Source organism: Rhamphochromis longiceps, linkage group LG6 (assembly GCF_057381845.1).
Source record: "Rhamphochromis longiceps isolate RC_006_pf linkage group LG6, R_longiceps_female_GT1.1, whole genome shotgun sequence".
In the NCBI taxonomy this organism is placed as follows: domain Eukaryota; kingdom Metazoa; phylum Chordata; class Actinopteri; order Cichliformes; family Cichlidae; genus Rhamphochromis; species Rhamphochromis longiceps.
The window spans coordinates 17,245,380-17,268,102 of record NC_140562.1 but is presented as its reverse complement, the minus strand read 5'-3'; the positions used below and the strand labels follow the sequence as shown (position 1 = coordinate 17,268,102).

General features: G+C 41.6%; 1 protein-coding gene across 1 annotated transcript in view; it reads right to left on the bottom strand.

Annotated features, from left to right (window-relative positions):
- Window positions 1-1,564: 1,564 nt before the first annotated feature.
- LOC146667790 (protein kinase C beta type-like) overlaps window positions 1,565-22,723 on the bottom strand; it is a 53,443-nt gene continuing 32,284 nt past the window's right edge. Inside the window, exons 4-18 of the mRNA XM_085409471.1 lie at window positions 15,396-15,478; window positions 14,095-14,206; window positions 10,939-11,067; window positions 10,413-10,569; window positions 9,963-10,097; window positions 9,724-9,820; window positions 9,465-9,608; window positions 9,189-9,362; window positions 8,906-8,997; window positions 5,511-5,573; window positions 5,271-5,409; window positions 5,099-5,179; window positions 4,882-4,989; window positions 4,275-4,415; window positions 1,565-3,826 (exon numbers count right to left, since the gene is read on the bottom strand). Coding sequence (XP_085265597.1) covers window positions 3,674-3,826; window positions 4,275-4,415; window positions 4,882-4,989; window positions 5,099-5,179; window positions 5,271-5,409; window positions 5,511-5,573; window positions 8,906-8,997; window positions 9,189-9,362; window positions 9,465-9,608; window positions 9,724-9,820; window positions 9,963-10,097; window positions 10,413-10,569; window positions 10,939-11,067; window positions 14,095-14,206; window positions 15,396-15,478 — 1,808 coding nt within the window. The 3' untranslated portion in view covers window positions 1,565-3,673. The remainder of the gene's footprint in view (window positions 3,827-4,274; window positions 4,416-4,881; window positions 4,990-5,098; window positions 5,180-5,270; window positions 5,410-5,510; window positions 5,574-8,905; window positions 8,998-9,188; window positions 9,363-9,464; window positions 9,609-9,723; window positions 9,821-9,962; window positions 10,098-10,412; window positions 10,570-10,938; window positions 11,068-14,094; window positions 14,207-15,395; window positions 15,479-22,723) is intronic.

Here is a 22,723-nt window from a genome sequence, read left to right as displayed (position 1 = left end):
GGAGATTACTTCTGATTGGATCACTTCCAAACTCATCCTGCCTTTCTACACAGCCCAATCAGTTTGGATCGGAACAGTTTCATCTCGTTTTTATTCACTAACAAAAGCGTCAAAGGGGCATTTTGATCATAGCTTTTATTTAGTTATCTCGTTTGTCAGAAAAAAAGGTGTTTTATTGTTGTTGGTGGCAGAAGCTTTAAACTGGGGGTTTCATTAACTAGTGCGTGTTATCACTGTAGCTACATCCATCCGTCTCTGGTCTTTGGGAAAGCTTTAAAAATTGTGCTAAACCTTTCATAACTATTGTGAATGAGGGCAGCCTAGCAGATATTAGCTGTTGCTATTCTGCACTGTATGTGTGTTAAATGACACTTTTCCCAAACCAAGTCTGAATTTATGTGATGAGTTAGGGGACTTTTCACAGACCACTGAGAATTTGTGGTCCCTCTGCTTGGATGGGGGTATCTGATGCACTGTGTTTGGGTGCAACAACATTAACAAAGCAGACACAGCAGAAGTAGTCTGGTAGGCATCAGTGAGTATATTATCAGTTTCCAGTCATACAGGACAATTACACAATCCACTGAAGCATCTCTCTCATCCAGAAACAATGTATCCAAATACAGTATCTCTCTGATATATAGAACTCATATATATATATATGTATAATTTTCTCTGCACTCTCTTGTTATTTCAACATGTATTCCTCACCATTGCCATCATCACAATAAGCGCTTTTTCATCTGGAAGAATAGTTTTTCAAGAAGCATTTTTGTAAAACAAACCCTTTGATATCGCCTTCCTGTCTCTTTTTTTTTCTTTTCTTTTTGATACGAGCTCAAAGAACATCATTTGACACACTGTTACTACCCTGCATCGTTAAACAGTTACAAAAGTTTAATACAACTCAGACAGTTCATTTGATATATGAAAATTATGGGATATTGTATTACTTGTGAACAAAAAGTATAATGCATATCATAATTATACATGAACTGCAAAATGGCACAAAATGGCTGCCTTCATCACAGTTGTTGAGTTGTTTCACAGCCTTGTGAATTCTGGACTTTATTTTGGCACTTTTGGACATCCTGTTTCTGTAAGCTAACAGACTACCGACTTCACAAAACTCGAAACACCTTCATCATATGTGAAATTCTCCAAAGATGGTTGTGCACAAGCAAAGAGATATGATCTCTGTCATTAAAAACAGTGTAACTGTGGAGATTGTTTTCGGAAATTGATCATGAGAAGAGCTTTTAAAAAAAAGAAAGAAAACAAAAAAACCCCAACAAACAATGACATTTAAAAAAAAAAAAAATCACTAAGTTGATGCAGATTTTAGACAAAAGTAAACATTCGGAAAAATGATTAGTAGTCAAACAATCATAGCAAAGCAATTGGTCAATTTTCACTTACACTGCATGAATTACCAACATGTGATCATAGTACACTCATCAATATAGGTTGTCATAGTCAATATGCAATTACATTGTTGTTTGTTTGTTTGTTTGTTAATTAGTTAGTTAGTTTATTTGCTTGTTTTATTCAATTTTAAATCATGCTTTTTATTTGTTCTTGTTTCTAATGTCTCTGTAAAGCACTTTGAATCACCTTGTTGTTGAATTGTGCTATACAAATAAACTTGCCTTGCCTTGCCTTGCCTTACAAAGGAGGGCAACATAGAGACGGAGCAGGCTAAAGTCGGCCCTGAGGTCTGACTCCGACATCAGCCTGCCAGTGTGAGCAGCCGTGTGGCATTTAGGAGCGAGCAACATGTCTGTACTAAAGATAAAAATACAGCCAGTAGAGCTGCTACAAGAGCAGCAGTGTAACGTGACGCGCTAAACTACAATAAACTCAGAACAGTGTCGCTGCTGCAAACAAGATTAGCCGCCTACTGGCACCTTGACACTTGATTATTTTAGTCGCATTTCAGTGGAGCACCTGTAAATAATGTTCATGTGTGAACATTATTTAGGAAATACAAGAAATACATCCGATTCAATTTTTTTTCTGAAAGTCAGATGAGATGATAAATATCACCCATGTTTATGCAGAGGTGTTAGCCTGGTTTAATGTGAAAAATGGAAGCTGGGGGGGCCAGCTAGCCTGATTCTCCTCACTAATGTGGCAACAATAACTACCATTAACTACACAAAAATCTTTTATTTAATGTTTTAATCTTTGAAGCAAATGTAGCAACCTGTAAGGCAAAGGTTATTCAACTGAGAGGGTTAGCAGAGCTAGATTAATGAGCTAGTGGCTAACTGCTAACCAAGTCTTTAATTTTTTTTCTTTGCGCAATGTGTATAAAAACAAACAAACTGGCAGCTAGACTAATGTTTTACTGTTTGTAGCTAACAATCTTCAAAATATAAATTGTTACTCAATGTTTAGCACTGTTAACCGTTTGTGCTCGCTAGCAGTTTAACTGTGCAAATTCATGCTAATTTGCACAAAAAGTATGACAGACTGGAATGTTTATTTCTAATATTAACATATTAACTAAAAAGATACCACCCTGCTTTGTAATATTTAAAAGTTGGTAATCAAGTTGTTTAGGAGTTATACTTTTAATGTGTCGCTGTTTATGTGCTACCTATCAAACTTTACAGCAGTGCCAGAAGGTAAACCAACCAGGTTGCTCAAGGACAGCTAAATGCTACCTTTCAGTGTCATCATCTGTCATGTGGCTCTTTCCTTACAGGCCACTGATGTCCTTTAAGAATCTTAGGGAGGTTTTATATCATATAACACTATTTTACCAACCAGGATATCTGTGCTAGTGTGCTTGCTAGCTTCCCCATAAAGCGAGACAGTTGTACTGCTTTGTTTATGAGTTTAAGCCACAACTCGCAGCTTTGTTGTGTTGCATATCTGTAAAACCACAGAGACATGTTAATCTGCTTTACTTCTGGTTACCTTATTGTTGAGATTAGAAAGAGCCAGGCTAGCTATTTCTAGGTGCTTCCAAACTTAATGCTAACTGCTGGTCAGTAACCCCTGGTAACCACCTGATGCTAAGGAAAAGCATGTATTCTGTGACCAGATGGTAAGAAGTTGCTGGCTGTTGCTAGGTGAAATTGGTCACAAAGAGGGCTGTGGGCTGAAAACCTTCATGCAGTTAGCTTATATGGAACACGCAGATTTGTCTGAAAAGATTCACAGTACTTGCAAAATGCAAAAAGTTGTGTCTTACTGCTGCAACCAAAATATTTTAAAAAGCATGACTTTTCCTTTGAATGCAAACTGTCTTTTTTTAAGTTTCACTAAAATTTGGAGAGTAACTATAGAAAATATTTGGCATCTTCCACGTAGAAATAGCATGCAGGTTTTGGGTGCAGCAACCTCTGTGCAACACTTTTACCTAGCAACAGCCAGCAACCAGTCCAACCAGTCAGAGAACACACATTTCACGTTGCCAGGGGGTTGGGAAGTGTGTGACTGAGGCTTAATCCCTACCTAGCTACAACGCCACGTACATTAACACTAGAGTGATATTATTTGCTATCAAATTGTGATGAGTTAAAAGGAAAAGACACATTTTCCAAAATGTTGAGTGATTTCTTTCACCCTTCCAAATACAATATGAAATTGTGATTTATTAATTTTTTTGTACAGTATGTGTGGTGCAAGAGATACTAATGCAGACCAGTAATATGCGGCATGGTCAGTGATCTGTGTAGGAGTACTCAGGGTTAACAAATGAGAAGCCTTGGAATTCTTGCTGGTCCAGGTTGACTATAACGTCCTGATCTGGGGGGGTCAGCTCTGGGGGATGGCGTGTGAAAAAGCGGTCAAAGTTCTCCGCATCACGCCCACACTGCCATGGAGAGGAGAGGAGAGAGATGGGGGGGGGGGGGGGGGGGGGGAATGCAGTGAGTTTGATGAAGGATGACAGGAAAAAAAGGACAACAAGCAACAAAGAGAAAAAAGAGAAATACAACTAAAATATGGCATCAACCAATAAAATCATTCACAGCCGAAACTGTGGATTTCCATTGGTCCATACGTGAGCCAGGTGACATCTGCCTTCATCATTGGTGACTACACTCACATAAATAAATAAATCAGCTCTGCATTGGTGAGTGCAGTGACCAACGGCAGGTGATGGTTGGGTTTGAAGGATGAACAAACTAATCCTGATAACTTACCTTAAAGGTTTGAGCAAACTGTGGCATTTTCTTAACTACTGTGCAAAGATTTCTAAGGCATTTAGTGAAGGCTGATAAAGTGAACAGCTGAAGTGAGTCAGCGTGTCATATACTCACAGCTTTCGGTTTGAAAGGCGGCTGGACTTCCTTATTCTCCAGTTTTTCCCAGTCTATGTAGCGGAAGAAGGCGTGCTCCTTGATGTCTCTCTCACCTTCTGGGCCGCAGCCCAGACGCTTAGCCGGGTGTTTGGTCATCAGCTAGAGATTACACAAAGACATACAATGCAAGATGAGTCGTATTCGTTTAGTCTTTTTAAAACGGACCCATAATCAATCTGTAGCATGTATGCATTACATAAAGGCAGCATTTTTAAATTAAAAACAGCAATGCAAAGTCATTATGTCATGCAAAATATTATTAATGAGATGAAAAACAGTTATCTTTATTAATGTGTACTGTAACTATTTAACGCATTAGTAAACAAATAAAAAGATATCACAGATGAGGAGGTGTGGAGGGCAAATAAACAAGTACAATCATCGTTTGCTGCCACGAGCTGTTAAGAGGCAGTTCAGCCTCACTGCTGGAGGGTGCGCACTAACACGCAGCAGCCTTTATAATATGACGAACCCTCCAGTGCTCAGAGTGAAAAACAAGCAGAGGTTTCAGGGGCCACATTAGGAGTTACCCTGCATGTATGCGCATACAAGCATGTTTTCTTACCCCCTTGCAGATAGCAACTGCTTCTTTGGACATGGATTTAGGGTATGAGACGTGATGCTCCATGATGGACTGGAAAAGCTCATCTTCATCTTCACCATCGAAAGGCGGCTAGAGAGGCACAAATGCAGACCCTTTTTTTAGTTGTTGTTTTGGTAAAATAATAACAATAATAATAATAATAATAATTTAAGAGGGTAAGCAGTAGATGAATACAAACCTGTCCAGCAAGCATTTCATAAAGCAGGACTCCAAAAGCCCACCAGTCCACAGACTTCCCATAAGGCTGATAGGCTATGATCTGCAAGAGAAAGAATAGGGTTGCAATCAATGTCTGAAAGATTAAAATAAACCAATCGACAACTAGACAGTGGCTAACCCGTAAAACACACCTCTGGAGCGATGTAGTCTGGAGTTCCACAAAAAGTCTTTGTGGTAATGCCATCAAGCATGTTTTCTTTACACATTCCAAAATCTGCAATCTTTATATGGCCCTCAGAGTCCAGCATCACATTGTCCAGCTTCAGATCCCTGCAAAAACATCCAAACGCACAGATGTTACTCACATCTGTAAACTAAAAGGGACCGGAAACTACACGCGAGTAGCCGAGCTGATTCAAAAACCATCTCACCGATACACAATGCCCTTGGAATGAAGGAAGAACAGGCCGATGGCAATCTCAGCAGCATAGAACCTAAAACAGAGGCAAACATCCGTCTTTAACTGAAAGGTGCGTTTGGTGATGCTCTGATATCTCCTATTGAAGCCCTTCAGAGAGGTTAAAGTGTGCCTCATGCATTTTCATTTTTTTAAGCACCACGAATGACAAAAACATCAACATTTGTAAGTATAACGCACAAAATGCATAAAAAGTTCATTTTATAACAGTTTTGGCTGCCACTTTAAGTAATGTATAACCTTTCTGAGCTGCAGAGCTTTTACTGCAAAGGAACTCGTCTCTCCTCATACACGGATCTGCGCAAGTGTTAAAACAGGAAGTACCTGTTAACCTGTCATCTGGTAAAGGTTTATCTTGACCTTTGTCTTCAACAAAGATGCCAGCATTATGTGAAGACCAGCTGCTGAGTGCATGAATGTAAATACAGACAGTTAAGGATTACGTGACAACAGTGGCAGAAAAAGGTAGGTGCTGCTTCATCCCTGTAGCTAACACCGGAGCTATGTTAGCAAAGCTTTGAGGTGGAATACACAGTTTAACTCGCCATCTGTTTAAACATTTCCTATTAAGGGCATGTTTTGATTGTGCTTGTGTAAACACCATGTGTGTAGATACAGGCTGAGAAATAGCTCTGTTAACTTGCATTATGTAATGTCATGCTAATTAGCCACGTGCACATATTGCTTACGTTAATGAGCCAAGTGGAGCGGCGGTAGTTAGTCCCTAAGATTCCCTGAGCTGTTATGTTTATTGGGCACATATTACACTTTTCATTTTTTTCCTCAATCATGCAGTACGGGAAATAAAATGAAACTACCATAAAAATAAAGACTGTTCATTTCTTTTATAAGTGAACAAGGGGGGTCGAATTTCTTTTTTCTCCAGCTATATATGAAGATAAAATGGCAATTTTTTATCTCACTCAATGTAAGTCAAAAGCTCTTCTTTCAGACTAAACACTGAGTCAATGAGAACAGATATGTTTAATGAGGTCATCACAGGAACACAGCTGTTCAAACATTCTGTTTGCAAGATGGAGCCAATCAAAGTGTGGCTGACTTAATGGAAGGAAGAGGGGAGCCAAGACTGCTCGTTTGAGACAGTGAATTAACTGACGAGCTGCACCAAGATCCAGTAATGTATAAAAAAGGATTATTTTGGAATTGTGAATATGCAAAGTTATCTTAGTCCTGAAGTGCGATTTGGAGATCTGGAGTATTGTTGCATCACTTATAAGCAGTGTTGGGACTAACGCGTTATTAAGTAACGCGTTACAGTAACTACGTTATTATTGTGGTAAGAGCACAGTAACTAGTTATTATGCCAAAACCGGGAACGCGTTACTCGTTACTGGGATTTAGATAGGCTCGTTATTCGTTACTTCCTGTGGTGGCTATCGCGGAGCTTCCACAGATTCAATAACATTAGCAAGTGGTGGAGGCCAGCAGGTGGATGAAGGAAAAGGGAGGCAAGAGGAGAGACCCGAAGTGGCCGCTGGTCTGTGAGTGTCAGTTGAACTGAACTTCAGGTAAGAAGTTATGACCTGCAGTCCATCTGGGTCAGATATGAACCAAGTTTAGGTGGAGTTTATTTTTGTTATGCTGAATTTTTCGTACTGCGTGCTAGCTAGCATGACGGAGTTTCTATACAGCTGGGTGGGTGCTATGTTACTGATGTTGAACTTTATTTTGTTCATAAGGTTAATTATTAGAGTTGCCAACCGTCCTGTAAAAAACGGAATCGTCTGGTATTCAGAGAAAATATTACGCGTTTCTTATTGAGGTGAAAAGGAACAGTTTGTCCCGGACTTCAGCTACAATGAAAAAGACACAAAGCTGGAGTTATTCTGTGTTTACGCTGCACAGCTGCCTCTTCTTCTCTCATCCTCTCACCCTCCCTCTCCTGTTTCTACTTCAATCATGAAACTGATCAATGATCAGCTGATCGGCTCTCTTGTTTATTTATCGCTCACTTTGCACCAGAAAGAGGAAACCAGCGGATGTCGTGGTAAACAACAGCAGCACTTTTAAGCTTGATCAGCTGTTGTTAGAATTTATTTAATATTACTTTCTAGTATCAGCTGATGTTTGCTGGAGCCACAGCTGTAAAAGCTGCTGGTCATGATATGGTTTGGTTATCTGGTGAGAGGGAAACATGAAGATGAAACCAGGAGATGTCCTTACTGAATCATCAGAGCTGTGATGGAGAAACAGGTTTACCTTTTAGGTCACATGAATGAGTTGAAGGGAAGTTATGAACTGTTTCTGAGAGACAAATAACACCAGGATCCTTTTCTAAGTAGCTGACAGCTGGTAACTGTGCAGGGGCGGATCTAGTAAAGTGTTGCCAGGGGTCCATGTAGGGCATTAAAAGGGAGAGGGGGGCACAAGGAAATACTTTCTTATTCTCATTTAAAATGTCTCACTTTTAAAAAAAATAATTATCTGAGTCTTACAACAAACGACTGATAGATTGATACATATATACCATCAGAACAGTGTACATCACTGTCACAGCAGTGTTTGTTTTCATTCAAAGGTTTTATGATTTTTCCTATAATGGTGGGCCAGTCTCTAGTCAAAATGCCCGGGACAATTTTTTTGTCCCAGTCCAGCCCTGTATGCAGCTCATCTGCAGTCTGGTGTTACCTACATCTTCCTATTCAGAAGGCAGAATTTCCGAGTTCTGAGTACAATCGAAAGCACCACGACTGCAGTTTTTGTGTTGGATGTAAAAAGCGAGGATAGAATGGCTAGGATAGAATCAGGTGTGGGATTTCTCTCGTGGAAATGTGCACATTATTTTTTCCTTTCTATTGGTAGGTGGCACAGTGCACTTGTGGCAAGTAAGCAAGCTAGAAGACTGGCAAGCTTGCTGGGTATCCAGTTACGGAAGCAACACATTAACAAGAGAATTCTGAGTTAAATCAAAGTTACTTTCCCTAGTAACTAGTTACTCTGAAAGTAACGAGTAACTTGAAGTAACTGAGTTACTTTTGATAGAAGAAACTAGTAATGTAACTAAGTTACTAATTTAAAGTAACTTACCCAACACTGCTTATAAGTAAGAAAGCAAGAACAGACGAGGAGAAGCAAAAACAAGATAATAATGGTGGCACATCAACTTTGATGTGAAACTAAACTTATTAGTTAAGGAAAGTCTGGATGCCAAATTCTGTTTTGTTAATCACCATTGAGTTTCTTAAGTGGGGGATTGTTTAAGAGCATCGAAATGCTTGATTCTCTTCTAGATTTGATCAAACTCACTGTCTGTGTGTGTGTGTGTGTGTGTGTGTGTGTGTGTGTGTGTGTGTGTGTGTGTGTGTGTGTGTGTGCGCATGCACTCACACAGCATGAGGCTCCTTAAACTTGCCGACCTGTTGGATATGGTACATAAGGTCTCCTCCATTAATATACTCCATGACAAAATACAATCGGTCCTAGGAGCAATAAAGAAGAAGCAGGAGACCAGAAGAGAGGAATAAATTATTCAGAATCACAGTTTACTGACAGGCTGATAATTACACAGTTCAAATTTACACAGTAAACAGACCAAAGCAAACAAGCCATGGAAAGCACTCTGATAACATTATAAAAGATAAGAAGCTGGTCGTGCTTCAAGCTGTCTCACCATGGTTTGGAAGCATGAGTGCAGCTGAGTGAGGAAAGGTGGTTTTCCTGACAGGGCGAGGACTCTCTTCTCCACCATGGTGCACTCCACGTCATCATCTTGGATCACCACGTCTTTTTTCAGGATTTTGATGGCGTACAACTCATCTGTGCCTTTCCTCTCAGCCAGCATCACCTTTGAGGGAGTCAACCAAAGGAAATCAGTGAGTTTTAAAGAGATTTCATTCATGCCATGTTTACATCAGAAACATCACATTTCTACTGACGCGTGCCCCACCTTGCCGAAGCTGCCCTTGCCCAGAACCATGATGAAGTTGAAATCTGAGAGCTTGACACGGTCCTGATTGCCGTTGCTGTCGTACTTGCACACCGAGGAGGAAGAAGAGGAGTCAGTGGGCTTCCCTGGACCCACTCTCGCTCTCTAGAGAGAGAATTAAAATGGGGAAGGGGGAAGAAGTAGTTTATTAGAGAACAAGAAATAGGCAAGAGCACAAATTAAACCAGTCGTCATTCTCGTCGATTTCTGTGAGTCTTACCTCAAACTTTTGCCGTAGCTCCTCATTACCGTCCTCTCCATCTGGCTGGACAGGAACATTAAAGTATTCTCCTTCCTCCTGGGACAGCATCTTAAACCTAAACCCCAGAATGAAAGCAGAGCATTGCCAGACAAAATCCAGGATTATCACCAGACTATGACAACAAAGCCTCCTAAACATTCACACCCCTGCACGTCCTGCCTGTATCATTTCTAGTTACACCTGTGTAATTTTCTCACCATCCATCTATCCCTTGTTTCTGTAGCTCTGAGATCCCAAAGGACAGTGATCCCATGAAGTCATTCCTGCTGGTCAAATCCCAGTCCCAGACCTCTACTGACAGACGGCGGTCCTTGTCAGTTTCTTTGAGGTTGCTAAAAGGAAAAAAATGGAGGACAGTGAAACGGAAGATAAAGTGCGTTCCTAATATAGCTAAAAATGAAAACCTGAGATCACAGTCCTCTCATCTCTCTCTGTACAAACTTAAAAACAATGCAGCAAATCACAGTTTTTCATACCTTTCCTACCCGAGAATAGCTCGAAAAACAACGAGCACAAACAGGAGGAGGAGAGAGGACTGGGTCACTTGCACGAGCTCCAGTTAGGTTTGCGCATATGCGACTCAAAATGAGGCCAAGTGAGTAACTTTAATCAAAAGGCAAGTTATGTTCAACAAAAAGGTGTCTCACAAAGTGAAGGTCTCGTTCCACGTGGGGTTGAGGGAGCATTTGATGGTCTTTGTCTTCTGCTTGCTCTCACTCTTGGGATCGGGAATCAGCTTGAGCTTGACGTAGGGGTCTGACAGGCCGTTGGGATCCATAGGCACCAGGTTCTTAGCCTCTTTGACTGTGGGGGGGGGGTTGAGGACATAAATACAAATAAGTGCCAGAAGATCCCAGGATAAAACACACTTTTAGACTGTCCGCAATTTGTCCTTTCCCAAAGTGTTAGCGCAACCCATCCATGTCTAAAGCTTCAGCCTGCCCTAAATAACCCTGGCCACATTAGACAACACTTAACAACAGTTTAGTTTCTGTTCCATAATCAATCCACAGCTGTCTGAAAGGGAGCGCTGGCACGTGGGTGCATGTCCCAGTGGCAATGTGGGTCAATCGTTGGATCATTGATCAACTAATGGACTTTCCGGTTTTAGTCTTAGGCTGGCAGAGAGCTTTGAGATGCACTCAGTGCGCTCGTGTGTGTGGGAGCACTCACTGGTGACGGTGAGAGTGTCGTCAGTGATCTGCGCAGAGATGTGGATGCGTCCTCGCCTTTCCGTGTGATCCGTCCCGCACAGGCTCGGGACGTTGGCGACACATCGCTTGTGGATGTTCATCATACAGTCTGAACAGAGAGAGAGAGACAGGAAAATTGTGCAGGTTGGTTATGAATCACAATCATCACAGTCTGTCTAACATGTGACAGTCTGTGCCCTAAACCCCCCCAAAGTAATTACCGGAAGGCTTTCAGTGCCTTATTGCCAGATTAAAAGAGATTTAGGGCTGCACCCTAACAGACACAGGGGGCTTAAAAAATTAATCAAAAAAAACAAAGAGGTAAATTTGGAGACAGTTAGATAATAAGTAAAAACATGCTGGGTACTTAAAGTAATGAAAACTATTGAACTCTCAGATCCCGGACACCAGACCAAATATCACCCATACTCGTTAGGTCAGAGCAACCAGAGATGTGACCTCACCCAACCCCCAAAACCATCCTATAGTCCCTGACGTATGTAAATAAAACCAGATCCATCCATCAAATCCATAAATCCATACTTTATTCATAGTAGAACACAGAAAAACATCAAATGTACCATTTTAAGAAAAATATACTGGCTCATTATGAATTTGATAGGAGCAGCACTTCTCAATACAGGGGCATGTCTACCACTGTAGCAACAGCAAGTCTGCAAACATCTGAGATCAGAGGATTCTCCAAATCCTTTCAGTTGGTGAACTGGAGGGAGGCAAGTTTAGCACCTGGGCTCCTCTGCTATGGAGCTCTGTAATATGAGGTTTAGCATTGTCTTGGTGAAATATGCAGGGCCTCACCTGTAGAAGATGTCATCTGATGTTGCCTTTCTAGTTGTGCCAGCTGCCAAATTCCATAAACAGTAATGCACTCCAATACAATTAGAGATGCAGGCTTTTTGAACTGAGCACTGATGACAAGCCGGATGGTCTGCAGGATGTGGCGTCCACGTTTTCCAAAATAAATTTCAGACTTCGATTCGTCTGACCACAGAACAGTTTTCCACTTTCCTCAGTCCTTTTTAAATGAACCTTGGCCCAGAGAAAATGCCTGAGGGCCGAAGAGCACCAACACTAAAGCTATGTGTTGTATATACAGGTTGGTCAGAACAGTTTAAAAATTTGTCTTCGGTAATAAAAGGCACAGCTAAACATTAAATCTGGACAGTGAGAGTAGAACACAGTTTAAGCAAAACTCATTATTTTACAGACTAGTAAGTGGGAAACAATTTGATCAATGCAAGAACACAGACAAGTCTAATAACCCATGGTCATTTCTCAGTACGTCCACTAGATGGCAGACATTTCTGATGTACCACATTTTGCTCCACTCTGTTGAATCAGTGGGTGGTGTTGAGGTTCTGAAGGTGGAGAGTGAGAAGTTAATCTCTTGCTCTCTGTAGGTTTTCTTTTCCAGTAACAATAATGTTTCTGTGACCGTGGATTTCAATGTATTATCTCCAACAGGCACTAAACACACCCATGAGAACCATTAATCCATTAACGAGTGTAAACCTTGAAGACTACTTGCGCTTGTCTGCCAACACTTACAGAAATAAGTCTCATCTTCTGTATGATAATTATACATTTACAATTAATGAACAACTCGAGTGTTTCTATGGATTAATAAATAACCAAACCCGCTTGTAAATTATGTCAAATAAGGTACTCTAGTATTTTCATGATGCAAAGTCAAAGCACAATGAGGAAACATCTGCCCACTAAATAATGCTGGCCTGAGTATAGCATTGCAGAGAGGTAACCTACTTCCTCTCCGTGCCAACACAAACAGTTTGTGACACAACTAAAGAAATGGAGGGGGGAAAATATTATGAGCAGCTTGATTATTGTGAAGTATTCATGCAAACTGCAGTCAGTGTTCAGCAGTGGAAGCTTTAACTTTAGCTGTAGCAATATGTGTGTCATTAATGCTGTAAAGCATTAACGACAGAGTGAAGCTTCTGTAGTAGTAAAACTGATCAGGACAGGAAAAGAACTGATAAATCTGATATCAGATCAGATATAATCTAACGAACATCAGTTTCAGCATAAACTTTTATTGTCAAATGAAAAGCTTCTAGATGACAGAAATGTTGATCTTTGCCCGAGTATCCTGTGCTGCACTCTATGCTGCAACAGCATTAGTTTTTTCGCCCGTGCTCATCTACATTGTGAAAAACTGAACACACTGAATTTGCCTTTTTTTTTTTTTTACCACAGAAGTGAAGAAATCTCAAAAACCTGAAACTTGTGGCCAATTCCTCAAGTCTTCCTCTTTCTTTCTTTTTTTTACACCATCTCGTAAATGTGAGAAACAACCAGATTTCATTTTCTAAACGTAGTCTACTTCCATACAAGTATCGAATCACCCAATCACATGGCAGCAAATCAGTGCTCTTAGGCATGCAGACATGGTCTACACGGTCTGCTTAAGTTCAAGCCAAAAATGAGGAAGAAACAAAATTTAAATGTTTCTCAATGAGGCAGGGTTGTTGGTGCAAAACTGACTGGTGTGAGTGTTTTAGAAACTGCTGATATGATGGGATTTTCCCACATAGTCAAAAAAATGAGAAAAAATATCCAGTAAGCGGAAGTTGTCTGGGTGAAAATGCCTTGTTGAGCTCTGAGAGAATGGCCAGACTGCTTTGAGCTGAGAGGAAGGCAACAGTTACTCAAATCCCCACTTGTTACATTCAAGGTATACAGAAGAGCATCTCTGCAGAAGAGCCTCACATTGAAGCAGATTGGCTGCAGCAGCAGAAGACCACACCAGAGGACATTTATGAGTTAAGTACAGAAAACCACGGCTATAGCTAACACAGGTTCACCAAAATAAGACAAGAGAAAATCAGAAAATAAATGTTGTCTGGTCGGATGAGCCCTGATTTCTGCTGCGTTATTCAGATGCTCGGTAGATGAGCATCAATACTCTCATGTCATTATTGACCAGTATCTCTGAGAAATGTTTCCAGCACCTGTGCCACAAAGAATTAAGGCACCTATAAAGGGAAATGGGGGTCCATCTCAGTACTAGCAAGGTTTAAAAAGAGCGTAAAATGCAAGCTTCTAAAGCACAAGGCTTCCTTTCTGAAACACAGGCAGATATTCGTGTACTTACGGTCACATTTCATTCCCTGGTGTATCAGCCCGTACAGGAGGGACCCACAGTGGTCACAGAAGGTGGGGCTTGAGTAAGTGTGGACCCTAAACTTGTGTTTACTACGAGGATCCTGTAAAGAGGAGACAGAAGATGCTTGAGTACAATTATATTCAAATAACTCAGACTGTTTCGGGTTGTTAAAAGATTTAAAGCTGCAAGGTTAGGTGTTCTCAGTTGTCCTGTTAGTCGCCATTTAAAGCCTGGACTCAGCTAAATTACAAGAAAAGGGGTTCTCAATTTCCTCTAACAGGTTCTTAATCATAATGTGTTTAATTTGCAAACCCACATGGATGCAAAAATAAAGTATATGGACAGCAGAACATTTCAGTCAGTGACTGATGATGAATCATTTTAAACCATGCAATATATCACGGCGCAAAAAAATCATATGATCTCCACTCCCTATGGCAGGGATTAGCCATAAGTAGATGACTTACAGTACTGATTTTCTCCAGAGTAAAGCCTTTAAATGTTTAAATATTTTACGGGAAAACAAAAGAACTAATGTGAGCATGAGAGACCAAGAGATAGAGATGGAAAACTGAGTGAATTTGGAGGATGCACAAAAATAGGTAACAACAGCACTGGTGATATAACAAAAACAAAAAGAGCGGAGTTTGAGATTAATAAACATCAGTGACATGAATTTAAAATTAATTCAAACCCACAAATGGTGTGTGTGTGTGTGCGTGCGTGCGTGAGTGAAAGAGAGTGAGATATTGGGTCATTAACCTGATGCAGCCAGCCAGCACATTCTCCTATACTGACGTGTCTGAATGTGATTTGTGGCTGACATGTCAGCAGGAGTAAGGCTAGGAGGTTAGGGCTGTGTGTGTGTGTGTGTGTGTGTGTGTGTGTGTGTGTGTGTGTGTGTGTGTGTGTGTGTGTGTGTGTGTGTGTGTGTGTGTGTGTGTCTGTGTCTGTCTGTGTAGGTTAAATATTTTTTAATGCATGAAGCGGTTCTGCTGTTGAATAATGGTTATTAATAAAATGAGCATGGTCAGCACTGGGTTTTGTTTTGCTAATGTGCTGTTTATTGAACACAAACACACACACACACACACACACACACACACACACACACACACACACACACACACACACACACACACACACACACCTGTGCACGAACAGAGGTGTGTGTGTCTGACCTTTGCTTTCAGGTCTGACTAAAAATAAGGAGTAAAGGATTGAATAATCAAGCTGTGTAGATGTTTTATTCGTGCACAAGTGTGGGTGTTTACTTTCTTTATACTTACATCGGAGGCAGGTCCTTTGTCGGCCCCCGGACAGGAGAAGGTGACAAATTCATGACAGCGCTTATGGACCACAAAACAGCACACTGGGGAGAGGGAAAAAAGTGAAAATCAGCTCGGGCTTCTTTGCGGTGCCAAATAAGGCGACACAATAACAACACTGAGATAAATCAATATGTCAATTATGTGGCATTAATTCACTGCAAAAAAAGCTCCTCGTATTTCAGCAGTTCACATGCATTTCTTTCTTGCTTCCAACATCTATAGTTAGTCTTTGCTTCAGTTTAGATGATTTTAAATTTAACCACAGCATGGTGGGAAGTCTAATAATCACGCCCAGTAACATTAAAGCTGCCACAGGAAACTTCCCATGTTAGAAGCTTCAAATGGCAGCAGGCAGTATAGCTGGTGATTTGACTGCTTGTTCCTGCTTGCTGCTTGAAATTATTCAGTGTAGCGACTGAAATAAACAGTTCATACTTGCATCCTTATATAGCACATGGCAGCTAGTAGGAAATAAATCCTGTTAGAGGGAAACTAGAAAGACAAAAAGTGCTTAAGATCTTCTGATCTTCACTCATTGCCGGGTAACGCAATACAAGAATTTGTGTCTTATTTAAAGATAATCATAGAACAAAATGTGAATTTTTGTAACAAAGCTGGTTATTTTCTCAGTCATTAAAATATCAGAAAGTACCCATCACAAACTTATAGTCAAACAAACAGTCCAACCCGACGACGTTTAGTTCACCATCTGAATCTTGTTGGCGGGAAAAGCAGAAATACTTTGTTACTGTACAGCATGCTTATTTAAATGAACACCCCAACATTATACTATTTAAGACTGTGGCTCAGTTGAACACCCTATTAGTCTTATATAGACCAAAAAAAAGAGAGCTATCAATTAACATCCAGAAGCTGGTTGAGTTGGGAGCAAATGACGAGGAACACAGACAAAAATGTCATTTTAAACATCGGTTTACAAGAACAAATCTCTCCTTCAGTTTATGTTATAAAGTTATGGATAGGGATGTCACCAGAACTGGGACTGATGGTACCTTTAGATTTCAAAACACTGAAAGCATTTTAAAATTAAAGCTGGTATATGCACCGAGTAGGATTGTCCACAAAATCTGCACTAACTTATAATAGAAATTACCATCAGATTAAATATTCACTTGCAGCAGAACTGGTACCAACAGTACTGTCATCACCTCAGCCAGCTGACACACAAACGTCACACAGCCCCTCCCCTCACTAGCAGCTGAACTGCTGTTGAAGCATCTTCAGACATCCCGATCTGTGAGGTCAAGAAAGCTCAAGTATTAAACAGCTATTAATATTAACTGCTAGTATTAATAGCTGCATTAGCCGTCTGTTATCATTTTGTTACGGATAACACAATTATTTGTGTCCAAAGTGAGTTACATTTCTCTTAAAGTACCAGACTGAAGCAACAAAAAGTCTACCAGCAGCTAGACAGAAACGGTGGCAGCCTACCTTAATAAATCTATCTGATCAGCAACGAAATATGGGGTCAAGTTACCAGAAGCACAGGAAATAAACAGGGCTGAAAGTCAATACATTTAATCCAACCAATATTGTTTTATCTTTATTTATCCTTTGTCATTCTTTCCATGTGTTATTGTATCCGTAAAATGGTATTGAGTTTGAAATTCTAGCATTGTGACGACCTTCTTGCTCCTCTTGGGGGTTGGAGTGGGATGGGAATTTTTGTTGGGTAGATTTGGAAGTGGAAGTGAGCAATTTTGAGGTATCTGCAGTTTATCTGAATATTTACTTTTCTGACCGCTTTTGACTTTAACACAAACATCTCTGCTTTCTACTACTTGGATTTTCAAAATAAGATCCTTCATTTATAACGTGTTTGTGGGAAGTTGTTTCATGTCACTGCACATCTTCCCTAAAGCAGGCCAATTTCAACCTAAAGATAAGGAATAATAGCACAATGTGCTTATTGCTGATGTAAAAGAAGTCAAGTTGAGGAGGCAAAAAAACCCCAAAAACAACCCAGAGTAAAGAAGCTAAAGTTAAAGGACGAGCTAGAAAAAAATATCCCTGAAAGAGCTGCTTTTCATTTTTATACTTTAAGTTCGTTTCAGCACCTGTGCTTTTTCACTTTTATTCAGTTAAAGAAGTTCAGTCAGTACTTAAAACTCTATCAATATCTTTTAAAATAACTATTAGTGTATCTACTCGAGAGAAAAATGTCTGCCAATTTACCAACTCTGCAGCGCTGGGAATATCTACATTTGCTCTGGACCTAGCTGCTCAAATTTGTTTCGTTTTGTTTTTTCAGTTTGAATTTAGTTATTTGCTTATTAAAAAAACGATTCTCAAGTTAATTTTTGTGTTCTATATTTGGTATCCCTGTTGGTACAATATCGCCACAAATATGAGTGACAGCGAGTCAACACACGCTCATATCCATTCAGTTCAGTTCTATGTTGTTTCGTTGACTTCGTCATTTGCCAGCAGAAGCTAGCAGCAGTGCAAATGAAACAGAGGAGGCAGCAGAGGGAGGTATTGCATGTTGCCACATCAGTAGTTATTGTTAGTCTACTAGTGCTCAAAGTCATTCTTAAGATTTCTCTCTGTTTCTGACGCTCACTCTCAAAATTTTCAGGGAGAGAAACACTACTTTGGACGTTGGTTAGGTTAAACGCTTGCTGTTGGGAAGCTTTTATTATACTTATTTTAACATAACATGTCGTCCTCCGCTCGATTCAATTTCATTTTATACGTCAACTTTATATACACGACGTGTTTTAGGAGGAAAAAGGAGAAAGAAAAACTTCTGTATCTGTATTTGAACGCAGCTATGACTTGAATTAAGCTAGTCCAAATAAAATGAAGAGTAACACTAGAACGCTTCAATTGCACACTAATACCAACAACTGGGTGTTCATATTTATCCATTCATCTCTAACATTTTTTTTTCATTTACAAAGAAAAGTTGCTTACATAAATCCTGATGTTGCCTTATGTATAAAAGAAAGATTCCCAGTCTCAAATTCAAATCAAATTCAAATTCAAATTTTTATTTGTCACGTACACAGTCATACACAGTACGATATGTAGTGAAATGCTTGGACAACTGCTCGTGACCTAAAGAAAACAAAAAAGGAAAAGGCTATGAATAAGAAAGGAAATAAATATGAAAAATTAAAAAGGGTAAATTTAACTAGGAAGGAATAAAATATAAATTAAGGTTAAAAATGAAATAACTGTACAACACAAATTAGAATGAAGGGTAAATTTAACTGGGAAGAATAAGATAAAGATAAATATATAAATTAAAGTTGAAAATAAAATAACTGTACAACAAAATACACAATACACAATATAGAACTATATAAGAATGTATGAAGGAATCTAAATATAAATAAATATATACACAATAACAGCAGCTGTACAAGTATTAACCGGAAATGAAGAATATAGTGACCAGTGTTGTGCAAAAACAAAGTCCAGAAAGTCCAGTGTGTGTGTAAGAACCATATGTGTGGGTCAGTACTGTGTGGTGGTGTGATTGAGAGACCGTATCGCCTGCGGGAAGAAGCTCCTCCTCAGTCTCTCTGTGTTGGTCTTCAGGGAGCGGAATCGCTTTCCTGACCTCAGCAGAGAGAACAGTCTGTTGTTGGGATGGCTGAGGTCCTTCACGATCTTCCTGGCCTTGGTCCAGCACCGCCTGCTGTAGATTGAGTGCAGGTCAGGGAGCTCGGAGCGGATGGTGCGCTCAGCTGACCGCACAACCCTCTGTAGAGCTCGTCTGTCCTGCATGGTGCTGTTCCCGAACCAGGTTAAGATGTTTCCCGCCAGGATGCTCTCTATGGTGCACGAGTAAAAGTTCCTGAGCACCTTGGAGGGCAGTTGGAAGTCTCTCAAGCGTCTGAGGTGGTAGAGACGCTGTCGGGCCTTTTTCACCACGGTGTTGATGTGACAGGACCATGACAGGTCCTGCGTGATGTGAACTCCGAGGTATTTGAAGCTGTCCACTCTCTCCACTGGGCACTCGTTGATGACGGGGGTCTGGTAGTTCCTCTCCTGCTTAGTGCTGAAGTCCACTATCAGCTCCTTTGTCTTACTGACGTTTAGAAGGAGGTTGTTCCTCTGGCATCAGTTCTCCAGATTCCTAATCTCCTTCAGGTAGGCCGTCTCGTTGTTATCAGAGATCAGGCCCACCACGACGGTGTCGTCAGCAAACTTGATGATGGTGGTGGAGCTGGTAGTGGCCACACAGTCATATGTGTACAAAGAGTACAGCAGGGGGCTCAGAACACACCCCTGGGGGGCTCCAGTGCTGAGAGTGGTGGAGGCTGAGACATGTCCGCCCATCCTTACTGCCTGTGGTCTGCCAGTTAGGAAGTTGGAGATCCACTGACACATAGATGAGCTGAGTCCCAGATGCTCCAGCTTGGTGGTGAGTGTGGAGGGAATTATGGTATTAAATGCAGAGCTGTAGTCTATGAAGAGCATTTTAACATAATTCCCCCTTCTAGTGTCCAAGTGAGTGAGTGATGTGTGGAGGAGATGAGAGATGGCATCGTCTGTGGAACGATTTGGACGGTAAGCGAACTGTAGTGGGTCCAGTGTGTCTGGTAGTGAAGAAATGATGAAGTCTCTGACCAGGCGTTCAAAGCACTTCATCACTACTGAGGTGAGGGCTACAGGGCGATAGTCATTGAGAGAAGCAGGGTGGGGTTTCTTCGGGACAGGAACAATGATGGACTCTTTGAAGCATGTGGGGATCACCGACTGAGATAAAGAGATGTTGAATATCTCAGTGAACACAGGAGCTAGCTGGTATGCGCAGTCTCTTAGGATACAACCTGGGATGCCGTCTGGTCCTGCTGCTTTCCTGGTGTTCACTCTCTTGAAGGCTCTCCTTACTTCATGCTCGGAGATGACGAGCACGTTTCCGGTGCTGGCAGTATCTTCCTGTCTGCAGCCGTTAGCGCTGCTAACACTAGCATTGTTGGAGACCTTAGCTGCAGCCTCGAAGCGAGCATAGAAAGTGTTCAGCTCGTCTGCCAGAGTCACGGCCGCGTTCGTCATACCGGTTGTTGGTGCTTTATAGTCCGTTATTGTCCTTAGTCCCCGCCACAGGCTCCTAGAGTCACTCTGTTGGAGTTGTGACTCTAGTTTCCTCCCGTAGCGCTGCTTCGCCTCTTTCACCGCCCTCCGCACGTTATATGACGCGGCTTTGTACGGGTCCATGTCCCCCGTCATGAGTCCCGTGTTGTAGGCAGCGGTGCGGGATCTCAGAGCGTCGCGGATGGTTTTATCCACCCACGGCTTCTGGTTGGGAAACGTTGTGATAGTCTTTGTCTCCACGGTATCATCCGCTAGTTTCCCGATGAATCCCACAACCGCTTCCGTAAACACGTTGACGTCATCGTCGGAGCTGTTTCTGAACATGCCCCAGTCTGCGTCATCGAGTACGTCCTGTAACGCGGCCACCGATTGATCCGTCCAGCGCGCGACCTTCCTCTGAACCGGAACTTCCTGTTTCAGCCTTTGTTTGTATTTTGGCATGAGGAAGATGGCGGCGTGATCAGATTTGCCAAACGGGGGGCGGGATTGTGCCTTGTAGCCGTCCTTGACCGTAGTGTAGCAGTGGTCCAGTGTCCTTTCACCCCTGGTGGGGCAGGTGATGTGTTGATAAAAGTTCGGCGCTGCGCGTTTGAGGTTGGCGCTATTAAAGTCCCCCGTCACAATAAGCGCAGCGTCCCGGTGTTGTGTCTGGTGCTGTGTGAGTGCCTCATGCAGCTCGCATAAGGCAGTGACCGTGTCCGCTTGTGGTGGAATATAAACGGCACTAACAATGACCGATGTAAATTCCCGAGGTAGATAAAAAGGACGACACATGATGGACAGTAGTTCCAGATTTGGTGTGCAGGAGCGTGTGAGAGGAACAACGTTCGCACTGTTGCACCAGTTGTTGTTCACCATTAAACACACGCCGCCTCCCCTTGACTTCTCCGAGTTCCGTGTCCTGTCCATGCGGTGAACCGAGAAGAACTCGGCCGGCTGGATGGCGTGGTCCGGCACCGCTGGGTTCAGCCATGTCTCGGTGAAGCAGAGGAGATTGCAGTCCCGAATGTCTCTCTGGAACTTTATCCTGGCCCTGAGGTCGTCAAGCTTGTTCTCCAGTGACTGGACGTTGGCGAGCAGGATGCTAGGCAGAGGTGTGCGGTGTGCACGAGCTCTCAGCCTGTTCCTGACGCCGGCTCGCTTCCCTCTAGGCCGCCGCCGCTTCCCTTTGTTCTCCCTCGAGATCTCACTCGGCCAGCTCAGATCCGGAGTTAAAAACTTCGAATTGTGAGTACATTGTATACCAATAGAAACAAGAGTGTCACTGTCATACCTAATGTACCCAATGGTGATGATTTTGCCGATTTAGAAACGCTGAAAACTAACTTAAAAAACAAAGACAAAGAAAAAGTGGTCGGAGCAGTCGTGACGGCAGCCGACCTCACCGGCGCCATCTTCCTCACAGTGGAGATTGCAGTTTGTTAATTATATATACTGTGGCAGATACCCACAGTTAAGGTATAGGTACTGGATTGCAACAGGGGGAAAAAACTATATTGGTGCATCCCTAACAGAAACCCGACACTGTAAGTCTCCCTGGGTCTCACAAATTTCCATCTCCATGAACCAACACTGGGTAAGCTAGCTGCATGTTGCCTCTTTTTCAACATTATGTGCAAATTTAGAACACAGTGTTTGTTTAAAAGCACAAAAAACAAACACAACAAACATGCTGATAATTTGACTAAAAAATAAATAAAAGCAGATTCTACATTGTTATTTATAGTAATGATGAACGCAAACCAATCGCCGTCAACCAAAACTGAGGAGCAAGGCTTGGGGAGCAGATCGCTAATTCAAGTCCACTTTGAAGCAAGAAAAAAAAAGAGAAGTCTTATCTTACATTTATCTAATTTACTTGATAGTTTCTGGGTTGTGCTAGGACAGAAATAGAAATCAACAGGTGTCAAGTGGCAAACCACACACACACACACACACACACACACACACACACACACAGGGTGTAGGCCTGTGTGGACCAGAAGGTTTTCAATCTGTTTTTGAATGCCAGCACAGATCTAATTAATCTCAGGTCAGTAGGTTTTTTAATCAACCACTGATTCAAAAAAGATTTAAGAAAAAAAACTAAAGCCAAACTAAAGCTCAGAAAAAGAAACATCCACGTTTTTGTCTCATTCTCAGACGCAAGTAAAGAGCAATCACTTTCCACGGATGAAGTAAACAACCGACAGAGAGAGTGGAACAGTTTAGTC